Source organism: Mesoplodon mirus, assembly GCF_964341445.2.
Source record: "Mesoplodon mirus genome assembly, chromosome: 2".
In the NCBI taxonomy this organism is placed as follows: Eukaryota; Metazoa; Chordata; class Mammalia; order Artiodactyla; family Ziphiidae; genus Mesoplodon; species Mesoplodon mirus.
In genome coordinates, this window is record NC_138977.1 from 142,056,434 (window position 1) to 142,072,267 (window position 15,834).

The 15,834-nt window shown below is 37.7% G+C and overlaps 1 protein-coding gene across 3 annotated transcripts in view; it reads right to left on the reverse strand.

Annotated features, from left to right (window-relative positions):
- Positions 1-15,834, reverse strand: part of AFG2A (AFG2 AAA ATPase homolog A) — a 334,449-nt gene that overhangs the window by 276,534 nt on the left and 42,081 nt on the right. For all 3 annotated transcript variants that reach the window (XM_082639000.1, XM_082638999.1, XM_082639001.1), the window contains exon 10: positions 12,864-13,018. In XM_082639000.1, coding sequence (XP_082495126.1) covers positions 12,864-13,018 — 155 coding nt within the window. The remainder of the gene's footprint in view (positions 1-12,863; positions 13,019-15,834) is intronic.

Genomic DNA, 15,834 nt, shown 5'->3' on the forward strand with positions numbered 1-15,834 from the left:
AAAGTGAGAAAATACTGTTAGAAAACTGGCTGACAGACTTGCTCATCACAGGGTTGCCACAAACCTTCGATTAAAAAAAAAACAAAAAACCCAGTATCTGTGAACCACAACAAAATGAGCTGTGCTTGTACTGAGTACTGATCAACTATACATACAAGTGTGGCATATTCTTCTAGGACAACCTCAACATTATTTATACATTCAAAAGGAGACACCCAACAGAAACTGAAAATTAAGAGTTCTCTATTTATAACCTGAACGGAAAAGTGTTCAATTTCATCAATCAGATCAGAGCTGAGAACAGAAACTGGTGATCCTTCCACTCATTTCTCCTCCTACTGAACCAGAGAAAAGTAAGGTATAAAAAGAAAAGTGGAATGAAAGAGTTAAACTTCTACAACATTTAATAATGGTAAAACTAAAATCTTGATTTTGGCACAGAGTATTTGCTGGTTAAAAGTAATCTACTTTGAGAGCTTCAAGATGGCGGAAGAGTAAGACGCGGAGATCGCCTTCCTCCCCACAAATACACCAGAAATACATCTACACATGGAACAACTCCTACAGAACACCTACTGAATGCTGACAGAAGACCTCAGACTATCCAAAAGGTAAGAAACTCCCCACGTACTTGGGTAGGGTAAAAGAAAAAAAAAAAAAAACAGAGACAACGAATAGGGACGGGACCTGCACCAGTGGGAGGGAGCTGTGAAGGAGTAAAGGTTCCCACATACTAGGAAGCCCCCTCACAGGCAGAGACTGCGGGTGGCGGAGGGGGGAAGCTTCAGAGCCGCGGAGGAGAGCACAGCAACAGGGGTGCGGAGGGCAAAGCGGAGAGATTCCCGCACAGAGGATCGGTGCCGATGGGCACTCACCAGCCCGAGGCTTGTCTGCTCACCCGCCGGGGCGGGCGGGGCCGGGAGCTGAGGCTCGGGCTTCGGTCGGATGCAGGGAGAGGACTGGCAGCGTGAAGACAGCCTGAAGGGGATTAGTGCGCCACAGCTAGCCGGGAAGGAGTCTGGGAAAAAGTATGGAGCTGCCGAAGAGGCAAGAGACCTTTTCTTGCCTCTTCGTTTCCTGGTGCTCGAGGAGAGGGGATTCAGAGCACCGCTTAAAGGAGCTCCAGAGACAGGCACGAGCCGCGGCTATCAGTGCGGACTCCAGAGACAGGCATGGGATGCTAAGGCGGCTGCTGCAGCCATCAAGAACCTGTCTGCGAGCACAGGTCACTATCCACACCTCCCCTCCTGGGAGCCTGTGCAGCCCGCCACTGCCAAGGTCCTGTGATCCAGGGACAACTTCCCCGGGAGAACGCACGGCATGCCTCAGGCTGGTTAAACCTCACGCTGGCCTCTGCCGTAGCAGGCTCAGCCTGCATCCGTACCCCTCCCTCCCCCCCGCCTGAGTGAGCCACAGCCGCCAAATCAGTAGTTGCTCATTTAACCCCGTCCTGTCTGAGCGAAGAACAGACACCCTCAGGCAACCTACAAACGGGGGGGGGGGGGCACATCCAAAGCTGAACCCCGGGAGCTGTGTGAACAAAGAAGAGAAAGGGAAATCTCTCCCAGCAACCTCAGGAGCAGCGGATTAAATCTCCACAATCAACTTGATGTACCCTGCATCTGTGGAATACCTGAATAGACAACGAATCATCCCAAATTGAGGAGGTGGACTTTGAGAGCAACGATATATATATATTTTTTCCCCTTTTCTCTTTGTGAGTGTGTATGTGTATGCTTCTGTGTGTGATTTTGTCTGCACAGCTTTGCTTTTACCATTTGTCCTAGGGTTCTGTCTGTCCTTTTTTTTTTACTTAAAAAATTTTTTTCTCAATAATTAGTTTTTATTTTAGCAACTTTATTTTATTTTATTTTACTTTATTTTATTTTATCTTATTCTTTCTTTCTTTCTTTCTTTTCTCCCTTTTCTTCTTAGCCATGTGGAGGACAGGCTCTTGGTGCTCCAGCCAGGCATCAGGGCTGTGCCACTGAGGTGGGAGAGCCAAGTTCAGGACACTGGTCCACAACAGGCCTCCCAGCTCCACGAAATATCAAACGGCGAAAATCTCCCAGAGATCTCCATCTCAATGCCAAGACCCAGCTCCACTCAACGACCAGCAACCTAGAGTGCAGGACACCCTATGCCAAACAACTAGCAAGACAGGAATACAACCCCATCCATTAGCACAGAGGCTACATAAAATTATAATAAGGCCACAGACACCCCAAAACACACCGCCAGATGTGGACCTGCCCACCAGAAAGACAAGATCCAGCCTCATCCACCAGAACACAGGCACTACTCCCCTCCACCAGGAAGCCTACACAACTCACTGAACCAACCTTAGCCACTGGGGACAGACACCAAAAACCACAGAAACTACGAACCTGCAGCCTGTGAAAAGGAGACCCCAAACACAGTAGGTTAAGCAAAATGAGAAGACAGACAAACACACAGCAGATGAAGGAGCAAGGCAAAAACCAACCAGACCTAAAAAATGAAGAGGAAATAGGCACTCTACCTGAAAAAGAATTCAGAATGATAGTAAAGATGATCCAAAATCTTGGAAATAGAATGCAGAAAATACAAGAAATGTTTAACAAGGACCTAGAAGAACTAAAGAGCATGAAGAGATGAGCAACACAATAAATGAAATTAAAAATTCTCTAGAAGGGATCAATAGCAGAATAACTGAGGCAGAAGAACAGATAAGTAACCTGGAAGATAAAATAGTGGAAATAACTACTGCAGAGCAGAATAAAGAAAAAAGAATGAAAAGAACTGAGGACAGTCTCAGAGACTTCTGGGACAACATTAAACGCACAAACATTAGAATTATAGGGGTCCCAGAAGAAGAGAAAAAGGGACTGAGAAAATATTTGAAGAGATTTTAGTTGAAAACTTCCCTAATATGGGAAAGAAAATAGTTAATGAAGTCCAGGAAGCACGGAGAGTCCCATACAGGATAAATCCAAGGAGAAACACGCCAAGACACATATTAATCAAACTATCAAAAATTAAATACAAAGAACAAATATTAAGAGCAGCAAGGGAAAAACAACAAGTAACACATAAGGGAATCCCCATAAGGGTAACAGCTGATCTTTCAGCAAGCCAGAAGGGAGTGGCAGGACATACTTAAAGTGATGAAAGACAAAAACGTACAACCAAGATTACTCTACCCAGCAAGGATCTCACTCAGATTTGATGGAGAAATTAAAAGCTTTACAGACAAGCAAAAGCTAAGATAATTCAGCACCACGAAACCAGCTTTACAACAAATGCTAAAGGAACTTCTCTAGGCAGGAAACACAAGAGAAGGAAAAGATCTACAATAATAAACCCAAAATAATTAAGAAAATGGTAATAGGAACATATGTATCAACAATTACAATAAATGTAAATGGATTAAATGCTCCAACCAAAAGACATAGACTGGCTTAATGGTGACAAAAACAAGACCCATATATATGCTGCCTACAAGAGACCCACTTCAGACCTAGGGACACATACAGACTGAAAGTGAGGGGATGGAAAAAGATATTCCATGCAAATGGAAATCAAAAGAAAGCTGGAGTAGCAATTCTCATATCAGACAAAATAGACTTTAAAACAAAGACTATTATAAGAGACAAAGAAGGACACTACATAATGATCCAGGGGTCAATCCAAGAAGAAGATAAAACAACCGTAAATACTTATGCACCCAACACAGGAGCACCTCAATACACAGGGCAAATACTAACAGCCATAAAGGGGGAAATCGACAGTAACACAGTCATAGCAGGGGACGTTAACACCCCACTTTCACCAATGGACAGATCATCCAAAATGAAAATAAATAAGCAAACACAAGCTTTAAATGATACATTAAACAAAACGGACTTAATTGATATTTATAGGACATTCCATCCAAAAACAACAGAATACACATTCTTCTCAAGTGCGCATGGAACATTCTCCAGGATAGATCATATCTTGGGTCACAAATGAAGCCTTCGTAAATTTAAGAAAATTGAAATCATATCAAGTATCTTTTCCAACCACAATGTTATGAGACTACATATCAATTACAGGAAAAAATCTGGAAGAAATACAAACACATGGAGGCTAAACAACACACTACTTAATAACCAAGAGATCACTCAAGAAATCAAAGAGGAAATTAAAAAATACCTAGAAACAAATGACAATGAAAACACAACGACCCAAAACCTATGGGATGCAACAAAAGCAGTTCTAAGAGGAAAGTTTATAGCTATACAAGCCTACCTCAAGAAACAAGAAACATCTCAAATAAACAACCCAACCTTACACCTAAAGCAATTAGAGAAAGAAGAATTTTAAAAACCCCAAAGTTAGCAGAAGGAAAGAAATCATAAAGATCAGATCAGAAATAAATGAAAAAGAAATGAAGGAAATGAGAGCAAAGATCAATAAACTAAAAGCTGGTTCTTTGAGAAGATAAACAAAATTGATAAATCATTAGCTGGACTCATCAAGAAAAAAAGGGAGAAGACTCAAATCAATAGAATTAGAAATGAAAAAGGAGAAGTAACAACTGACACTGCAGAAATACAAAGGATCATGAGAGATTACTACAAGCAACAATATGCCAATAAAATGGACAACCTGGAAGAAATGGACAAATTCTTAGAAATGCACAACCTTCTGAGACTGAACCAGGAAGAAATAGAAAATATGAACAGACCAATCACAAGCACTGAAATTGAAACTGTGATTAAAAATCTTCCAACAAACAAAAGCCCAGGACCAGATGGCTTCACAGGTGAATTTTATCAAACACTTAGAGAAGAGCTAACACCTATCCTTCTCAAACTCTCCCAAAATATAGCAGAGGGAGGAACACTCCCAAACTCATTTTACGAGGCCATCATCACTCTGTTACCAAAACCAGACAAAGATGTCACAAAGAAAGAAAACTACAGGCCAACATCTTTGATGAACATAGATGCAAAAATCCTCAACAAAATACTAGCAAACAGAATCCAACAGCACATACACCATGATCAAGTGGGGTTTATCCCAGGAATGCAAGGATTCTTCAATATACACAAATCAATCAACGTGATACACCATATTAACAAACTGAAGGAGAAAAACCATATGATCATCTCAATAGGTGCAGAGAAAGCTTTCAACAAAATTCAACACCCATTTATGATAAACAACCTCCAGAAAGCAGGCATAGCAGGAACTTTCCTCAACATAATAAAGGCCATATGTGACAAACCCACAGCCAACATCATGCTCAATGGTGAAAAACTGAAACCATTTCCACTAAGATCAGGAACAAGACAAGGTTGCCCACTCTCAACACTATTATTCAACATAGTTTTAGAAGTTTTAGCCACAGCAATCAGAGAAGAAAAAGAAATAAAAGGAATCCAAATTGGAAAAGAAGAAGTATAGCTGTCAGTGTTTACAGATGACACGATACTATACATAGAGAATCCTAAAGATGCTACCAGAAAACTAGTAGAGCTACTCAATGAATTTGGTAAAGCAGCAGGACCCAAAATTAATGCACAGAAATCTCTTGCATTCCTATACACTAATGATGAAAAATCTGAAAGTGAAATTAAGAAAACACTCCCATTTACCATTGCAACAAAAAGAATAAAATTCCAAGGAATAAACCTACCTAAGGAGACAAAAGACCTGTATGCAGAAAATTATAATACACTGAGGAAAGAAATCAAAGATGATACAAACAGATGGAGAGATATACCATGTTCTTGGATTGGAAGAATCAACATTGTGAAAATGACTACACTACCCAAAGCAATCTACAGATTCAATGCAATTCCTATCAAACTACCACTGGCATTTTTCACAGAACTAGAACAAAAAATTTCACAATCTGTATGAAAACACAAAAGACCCCGAATAGCCAAAGCAATCTTGAGAAAGAAAAACGGAGTTGGAGGAATCAGGCTCCCTGACTTCAGACTATACTACAAAGTTACAGTAATCAAGACATTACAGTACTGGCACAAAAACAGAAATACAGATCAACGGAACAGGATAGAAAGCCCAGAGATAAACACACGCACATATGGTCACCTTATCTTTGATAAAGGAGGCAAGAATATACAATGGAGAAAAGACAACCTCTTCAATAAGTGGTGCTAGGAAAACTGGACAGCTACATGTAAAAGAATGAAATTAGAATCACCATACATAAAAATAAACTCAAAATGGAATAAAGACCTAAATGTAAGGCCAGACACCATCAAACTCTTAGAGGAAAACATAGGCAGAACACTCTGTGACATAAATCACAGCAAGATCCTTTTTAACCCACCTCCTAGAGAAATGGAAATAAAAACAAAAATAAACAAAGGGGACCTAATGAAACTTAAAAGCTTTTGCACAGCAAAGGAGACCATAAACAAGACGAAAATACAACCCTCAGAATGGGAGAAAATATTTGCAAATAAAGCAACTGACAAAGGGTTAATCTCCAAAACACACAAGCAACTCATGCAGCTCAATATCAAAAAAACTAAAAACCCAATCCAAAAATGGGCAGAAGACCTAAACAGGCACTTCTGCAAAGAAGATATACAGATAGCAGAAAGAATGAAAGAATGCTCAACATCATTAATCATTAGAGAAATGCAAATCATAACTATAATGAGATATCATCTCACACCGGTCAGAATGGCCATCATCAAAAAATCTACAAACAATAAATGCTGGAGAGGGTATGGAGAAAAGGGAAGCCTCTTGAACTATTGGTGGGAATGTAAATGGATACAGGCAGTATGGAGAACAGTATGGAGGTTCCTTAAAAAACTAAAAATAGAACTACCATATGACCCAGCAATCCCACTACTGGGCATATACCCTGAGAAAACCATAATTCAAAGAGAGTCATGCACCAAAATGTTCATTGCAGCTCTATTTACAATAGCCAGGACACGGAAGCAACCTAAGTGTCCATCAACAGATGAATGGATAAAGAAGATGTGGCACATATATACAATGGAATATTACTCAGCCATAAAAAGGAACAAAACTGAGTTATTTGTAGTGAGGTGGATGGACCTAGATCCTGTCATACAGAGTGAAGTAAGGCAGAAAGAGAAAAACAAATACCGTATTCCATACACATATATATGGAATCTAAAAAAAAAACAAAAAGAAAATTGTCAGAAGAACCTAGGGGCAAGACAGGAATAAAGATGCAGACCTCCTAGAGAAGGGACTTGAGGATACGGGGAGGGGGAAGGGTAAGCTGGGACAAAGTGAGAGAGTGGCATGAACATATTATACAGACTACCAAACGTAAAATAGCTAGTGAGAAGAAGCCACATAGCACAGGGTGATTAGCTCAGTGCTTCATGACCACCTAGAGGTGTGGGATAGGGAGGGTGCGGGGGATGGAGATGCAAGAGGGAAGAGATATGGGGATATATGTATATGTATGTGATTCACTTTGTTATAAAGCAGAAACTGACACACCATTGTAAAGCAATTATACTCTAATAACGATGTTAAAAAAAAAGTAATCTACTTTTCCAAATGTGCTTTCCTGTTCAATTGTTATTACTTAAAACTATAAAAATGCGCAAGAGTAGTTGGCAGGAAAGACTGGGATCTTGGAAGTGGTAGAAGACACTCTTCTGTCTAGACAACAAGAAGCAAAATCAAAAGAAACCAAAATCAAAAGCCCTGCCAAGGACCAATATGGAATTAATAGAATTTCTACAGGTTGTACTATCTATTCAAAAAAAAAATCTGTTATTTAGTAAAGCATCGTAGAAGCCTTCAATCTTCTGAGTCTGTAAGAAATAAAATATAGAATACAGTACTGCCTTTAAAAAATGGAAACTCAAATTCCTTCTAATTATCCTGAAGGTACAAGAAGAATAAAATGTAATTATGGTCAATTAAACTATTTAACTCATATCTCTGTACCAGAAAAGTAATGCTAATGAACTCATCCTAGGAAATTCAACTCACTTGTCACATTCTGATGTTCTAGTCTCATCTGAAAAAGTTCCAAATGAAAATACAGCTGCAAATTTTGAATATGTAGTGAAACAGATAACCTTTTGATTATTCATATAATTAACAGGTTTGCTAGTTTTTAAAATGGGAGTAAATGAGTAATGTTTACTTAAATAATGACATTGGTAGACACTCAATTTGACCACCAACTACCTCTAAGTTTAACCTGGATCCAAGACCGCAAATGGGTTTGGGGCTCTACAGGTAGTCCTGAGGCTCTGCCTGCAGTTCACTTTACAAAAGTGGGTTCACGTGAAAGTAGAGTCCTATTTTTTTAATTGGCTTTTGGCTTATTCTGAACCAAAGGTCCAAATTCTGAAAACTGCAATCCAAAGGTAATATCAAAAGTGTACAGATGGATTATTTCCAAATAATAAAGGACAACCTAAAACTACATAAAATAAAATAGAGAAAGCCAGGAGAAGGGGGTTGTTAAGATACATATATGAATTACATAAACTTGATGGAATTAATTTGTATATATTTGGCTAAGAATGACTTTTATCAGGAATGATTGTTGTGACGTATACACAATGACTTATTGCAACAAAAATATATAAATACAAATATTAAAAGCACTATATTTTTTCTTTACCTTAATAAAATGAGAATTTTTAATAGATCAAGAAAGTAACATGTTCTGCAGAAAATATAAAGAATTACTGTATATCCTTCCAGACTAGACAGCTTAACTCTATTATAGGCATCTGTGTTCCAAAATTGTTAACTTCACTAACAGTAGTAAATTCACTAAAGAAATTAGTTGCTTTATAAAATATGAAAAATCTGAAGAATGTTTCATGAGGGTAGTAATGGCCTATATTGTACTTTGGTACAGAAGAAGGATGATACACTCTTTTTAAAATATTTTTCAAATATCTGAAATTGACAATCTAATATGTTTTTTCATGAAAATTATAGTTATTTGCTCATTTATTCAACAAATACTAATTGGACATCTATTATGTGCTAGTCCTATGCTAAGTACTAAGGATAAAAATAAAAAGTAAGAACCTCTGGTCTTATGGAACTTCAAATTCATTTAAAAGCCATCCAGGTATACCCTTGATCTAAAAATTTAACATTTTTATAGGGAGGAGAAGAGACATAACTGATAGCTACCTTTCATTTTCTTTTTAAATCTCTATTCATCTAAAACTTATCCAGTATTATTCCTTGTAATAAAGAACTTTTCAGTGAAGAAAATAATCTAGTGGAAAGTAAAAAGAGAAAAGGACTAAAGTGAAAATAAAATGAGATTTTGCTTAAGCTCTTTGCAATTTTACATTTTTATCACATGATTAAAAATTATAACAACCTTTCTGGGGTAAAAAAAAAAGAAAACGATATTTGTCACAAACTTTAAAAATCACATATTTTAGTCTGGTAATTCCACTTCATCAAAATCAAAAGTGCAAAGATTTGGACACAAATATGTTTATAACTATATGAGAGAAAAATAGAAAAAACCCTAAATATTTGAAAATGGAAGAAAGATAAAACAATTACAGTTTATCAACATAATAGTCTATTATGCTGTCAATAAAAAGATGTTTGCCAAGAAATTTTAGAGTAAAACATTTATCATATAACTTTAAATGAAAAAAGCAGAACATAAAACTATATATATCCTAAGATTAACTATATTAAAATACCTATATGCACAGAAGAAAATCTATAAATTTCTAAAAAATCTATTGGAACTGTGACACAATATTAACAGTTATCTCTGGGTGAAAAACTGAAATTTCACAATGCATATTAGCATATTCAAAGAATCTAAGGTTTCCTCAAGTAAAGAAATATATTTGATTTTCATCACTGATTAACTGTAAAATACATTTGACTTTTAACACACCAATTGGTATAAACACCAACTCAGAAAGTCCAAAAAAAGGAAACATTACATTTAAGTAGCTAACACTTGTGGTCTCCTGAAATTAATAATGCACTATAATTGGCAACATTCCAACCTTAAGACATTTCTTTCAAACTTTAGCAAGTGTGATTTAGAAGGTTTAATTTCACACACTAAAATCTTTTCTCAAAAGATGTTGAATGCTCACTTTGCTATTTAAAAAAAGCCTGCAATTAACTAGCTACTTGAAACAGGTTTTCTATAGCAAAATAAATATTAAATCTTCTGCAGAAATAATTTGGAGATATTTTTGTAGGTGTAATAGCCAGAAATCAGAAGAGTGAACTTTAGGAATCCAATTACAGAAATGTTGACTTCTCAGGAAAATTTTTACAATCTGAAGTGAGCATGAAAAGCAATGTAAGAAAGTACTCTGACCAAGGCTAATCACTTTGGAGCTCATGAGTAACATCATAGTACACCATGGACTTAGACCAAATAATAAAACGCCAAATGGAAAATGGCACAAGTCCATGGATTGTAAATACTGTATCAAAAGAAAATAAAGGAAAAACTCTTTCATTAGAGCAATTAAAAATGCAGTTGTAGTGCCAGTTCCTATGATGAATAAATCAGTTCAGCAGTGAGCGGACAGCCACTGTTTAAACACATTCTTCACTGGCAATAACTTTAAGTTTAAAAGCCGACTGTAGGTTTCCTTAGCTCCTAAACTTTTTTAATCACTGAAATGTTTTGGGATGGTGCAGTTGGTTATAACCCTATCCCCTGAAATTTTCACATGAGGCATTTGATGATTAGGTGTCTACCTGACCCATTATATTATGTTACGGTACCCAATAAAATACAGATAAATACTGCAAATATTCATACCAATATTGGTATTCATACCAATCAATGTCCCCGAACTTTAGACCATAAGTTCCAAAGAAGTGAAGTTTCTACTAACCCAACATCAATCATTCTTCATTCTATAATTCCATTTGTCAAGTTATTCATACAAAATGGGCATGTTCTGCTACAGAGCTTCTGAAAAACCCCAAAGTTGAGCTTTCAGTAGTAAATTTGAAAATGTTTCAAAAGGAATTCAAAATCACATTAAGCAGCCTAAACTAGCAGTTAGTCCTTGGGAATGTTCTTATCTCCAGGGTACCGTTTCCCAGCCTAAACTTACAAAACAACTATGTTCTATAAGAAGCTAACAAGTGCCTTCTTCACTTAGCTTTTGCTAATGACCATAAAATTTAGTGGCTCAAAATAACTTTATTATTTCTGACAATTCTGAGGGTTAACTGGTTTCTCCCGGTTGGGGCAAACTTTGATTGGAGTGGGATAGTCTAGCATGGCATCACATGTCTGACAATTAGTGATGACTAGAATGAGGGGATCTCAACTAGGAGGGCTCGTCTCTGTTCACACAGTCTCTCATCCTCCAGGAAGCTAGTACAGATTTCTTAACAAAGCTAATGCAATGTCAAAGACCAGCAAGAGAAGGCAAGCCCTAAGCGCTTTCAAGCCTGCTTGCATTATGGCTGCTAACACTCCACTGGCCAAAGCAAGTTACATGGCCAAGTGCAGATTCAACGATGGAAAACTTGACTCCCTAGCATTTAGAGTAGGAGCTACAAGACTGCAGTGCAAAAGGGCAAACACAGTGAAGGGAAGAATTTGTGGTCACTTTTTGCAATCTACCACACTGCAAAATGCTGCAAGTCTCAGCTCCACGTGGTCCATGGTGAAATAAGTTTAAATAACAGCTCTCTTTTGACACTTCAAAATACATATTGACATATTACAATATAATATAATGCAGAACACACTGCCAATGCTTGTTTCAATGTTCATTTTCTAAAAATATTAATATATTCAAAGAAAACTATAAGGCCATCCCCCACCCCCGAATGTTAGGCACATGTGTGTCACAGGTGACGTAACAGGTGGTCCATGCATAAAAGGTAACTTCTGTTGCCCTTGTGGTGATCTCACTGAAAACTCTGCAGAGACAGTCAATGATGAAGTATATGTAAAAGAACCCAAGGAAACATCAAGCATCATTAGTAGAAAGTATAACTAGAAGATTTTTTTTGTTCTAAAATTAGCCTAGTTGACATTTTCTTGTAAAACTAAACATTGAATTAGTATACAACTCAGTAACTGTACTACACTTGGGTATTTGTTCCAGAGAAATGAAAACTTATATTCACACAATACCTGTAGAAAAATGTTCATAGAAGCTTTATTCATAATAGCCCCAAACTGGAAACAACCCAGATGTCCTTCAACTGGTGAATGGTTAAACAAACTATTGTACACATATACCACGGAATACTACTCAGCGAAAGAAAGGAACAAACTATTGATATATAACAACTTGAATGAATTGCCAGGGAATTACAGTAAGCGAAAAAAACTAATCCCAAACAATTATATAATGTATAATTCCATTTATATAACACTTCTGAAATGAGAGAATTTGGAAATGGATGCATGAACAAGGTGGGTGTAGTTATGAAAGGGCAAAGCAAGGGATCATTGTGGGGATCGAAATCCTCAGTATCTCGATTCTGGTGATGGATACACAAAACTTATGTAATAACACTGCACAGAACTAAATACACAGACACAGACACACATGTACACATAAATGAGTACAGGCAACACTGGGGAAATCTGCAAAAGATCGATGATTCTACCAATATCCTGCTTGTGATATTGTATTATAGTTTTGTAAGATGTTACCATTGCGGGGTGGACTGGGTAAAGGATACATAGGCTCTCCCTAAAGTATTTCTTACAACTGTACTAAATCTACAATTATCTCCATAAAAATTTCAATTAAAAAAATTTTTTTTAAGTTTAGCTTAGGAAGGTAGGTTCCCTGGGGTCTTAGTTTCTTTCAGAGTTTAATTCAAACAGTGTGGCTGGCATGAGGGTACAAATGACTTACATTTGGGACATCAATTGCTACCTCCCTCATGGCACTGGGCCTGATGTCATTCATCCCCTGCAAGAAATCTTTCAGAGTAATCTTCACCAACCCAGCCATCTTGCTATCAGGGAGGTTAGGGTGTTTCCTCAAGACTCTCCTCAAGGCATGAAGACCTGTAAAGAGAAAAGTAACACAAGCTTTGTCTTCCACCTCATAAATACACACTGAACCATTACCAATAAAAATAATAACAAAAAACCCAAAGCTCATGCATATTATAACATTTAAAATTTTGTGTGCTTGTGCACGTGCGTGCGTGCGTGTACAGTGGTGGGAGGGTGGGGAGAGAGAAGGGATAATGTGGGGGATGAAGGCAAAAATCTAAATGCTTAGTTTTGGTGGTAAAAATATGACAAACTGCTATGAAATATGAAAAGACAGATATTTTACGTATGTGAAATAAAATTTACAAAACAACTTCTGCAAAAAAGACCATAAAGGTTTGTCAAAATAACCTGTTTGGAGAATTTCTTTGAAAAGAGTAAAATATTAAAACAGAAACATACCTTTTGCCCTGCCCTTTTTGTTAATACACACAAACCAGAGTTACAAGTTTTGTAAGGTATTGGTAGAACATCTTGAAGGAAATGTTCAGTTGGCAGTTAGAAACATGGTTTTGGAATTCAAGACAGAATCAAACTTCAGAGTTATGTGTATACACACGAGATCTGATATTATAGGAGTAGAAGAGACCTATAAAAGGGAAGCTAGAGAGGGATCAGGGATGGAAGAATGAGGGTTGACATCTCAATCTTAGGAAAGTCGATCATTTGAGGAGTATAGGAACAAACGATGGTTTAGGTAGAGATAGACAAGTAGAATCAGAATAGTAAAATACCACAAAGCCAAAAAGATGATCAACCAAGTCAAATTTAGAGAAATGCAAAATAACTTAAAAGAGATCATGCTGACCTAAAACATTACCGATGTTAGGTTCTTTGTTTTTGCTGTTTGCTTGGAGTTTAAGCACTGATAGGACTAAATGCCCCAAGCCATCCCCCCATCAAAGTTGCCAGATTTAGAGCCCCTTTATCTGTGACAAAGACCTCTAGTCTAGAGGGCAGCAAAGTCCCTTATGTGTTCTTTGCCTGAGGGTATTTTGTAATGAAGTGCTATATTTGTGTTCTAGTACACAATGAAGTTCCACTTTGAAGAATTTTAGTCTCAGAGACCTCTTAGAAATCCAGTCTGAATAACTGAACTTGCCCTGGGACACCAACAAGCTCCATCATTTTTAATGTCTTTTGTCTAAAATGTTATGCCTCAGTGAATTTTTACTAAATTAAAATGATACCATAATTGTCATCTTACTTGCCTTCATTTATTTGAACTTTGAAACAGAAGCATTGGTTCAAGAAAGGAAAACACAAACTCCCCCAAACAGAGGTTTGGATATCTTCGACTACTAAGGAAAAACATTGAATAATACACCACTCAGAAAATAGATCCACAGTAATCTTTCCCAAGGAAAGCTATCATTGCGAGTCTAATATTCATGGAGGTCTCCGAGACAATAGGCTAACCAGAAAAAAAGCTACAAAAGAGGAAACTGAAGATATATGTAAAAAGATCACTATTTTCTATGGAAAATTTCTTAGGCCATACTCTGCAATCTGAAATCTATGTCACTTTATTTAAGTCTATCTTACAAATACCTATATGGTTTTCTGCCTTCCAAAAATGTTGAAAGATAATTCTTCACATCTCTCACATTTCTGCTTATCTTTCCAGCAGAAGCACTAACTGCCTCTGTTACAGACTATCTTTTCAAGGATGTTTGTATACAGGAAGACAGAGTGTCTCCCTCCAAAGCAAAGGGCAGATATGTTTACTGCCCATTACAAAAGATTAAGGTTCCCTAAGCTCAAGGTTCTCCTGTAATGCCACCTTATAAGGACTCAGACGTCACCCAGACCTTTTTGTATCTCTTTGTGAGAAGTGAGGCTCCGGGAGCTGGTGCAAATGCTGCTTCTCTGGCTAGTAGTCTATCCTTTGACTCTGACCCAGGAATACTGTGTCTTCTGAAAGCACTTGTGAAACCTGTTAACTTGTAAGTAGGGTGAAATCGCAAACCTTCACAGTTCTTGACATGAAAATAAAAGTTTACTTTAAATTAGGTTGTTTCACTGCCCAACATACCTTTTAAATGGTGCAATCATAAAAAACTAAATAAATAAATCCTCAGTAATAAGGCACTGTGTTGTATTAAACAGCACCTTGGTGACCTGAAAGAATTAAAGCAATTCTAAAAAATCTTACATAAACGGAAGTGATCAAAAGACCAAAAGAACCTAACACTTCATGTCCCAAATGGCTATCTGGCAATACTTGTCAATATTTCTAATTTAGACCAGACACCTTACTCTTACCAGTACTGATATACTAGAAACTGAAACAAAGGAAGTGGTCTAATAATTTTCCCACATTTACATCACAAGGCATAAAGTGGGACAATAAAGGAGACCAATTATTTTCATTTGAGAAAGGGATTTGGAAAGGGCAGCAGCCACTCATGAGGCAGGGACTGGCAGCCTACTGAGCTGGGGACAGCCCTGCCTCCAAGTAAGTCAGAAAGGGAAAGACAAATACCATATGATACCGCTTATATGTGGAATCTAAAATATGACACATGGGGCCTCCCTGGTGGCGCAGTGGTTGAGAGTCCGCCTGCTGATGCAGGGGATACGGGTTCGTGCCCCGGTCCTGGAGGATCCCGCATGCCGCGGAGCGGCTGGGCCTGTGAGCCATGGCTGCTGAGCCTGCGCATCCGGAGCCTGTGCTCCGCAACGGGAGGGGCCACAACAGTGAGAGGCCCGCATACCGCAAAAAAAAAAAAATAAAATAAAATAAAATAAAATAAAATATGACACAAATTAACCTATGAAACAGAAACAGAATCACGGAAACAGAGAACAAACTGGTGGTTGCC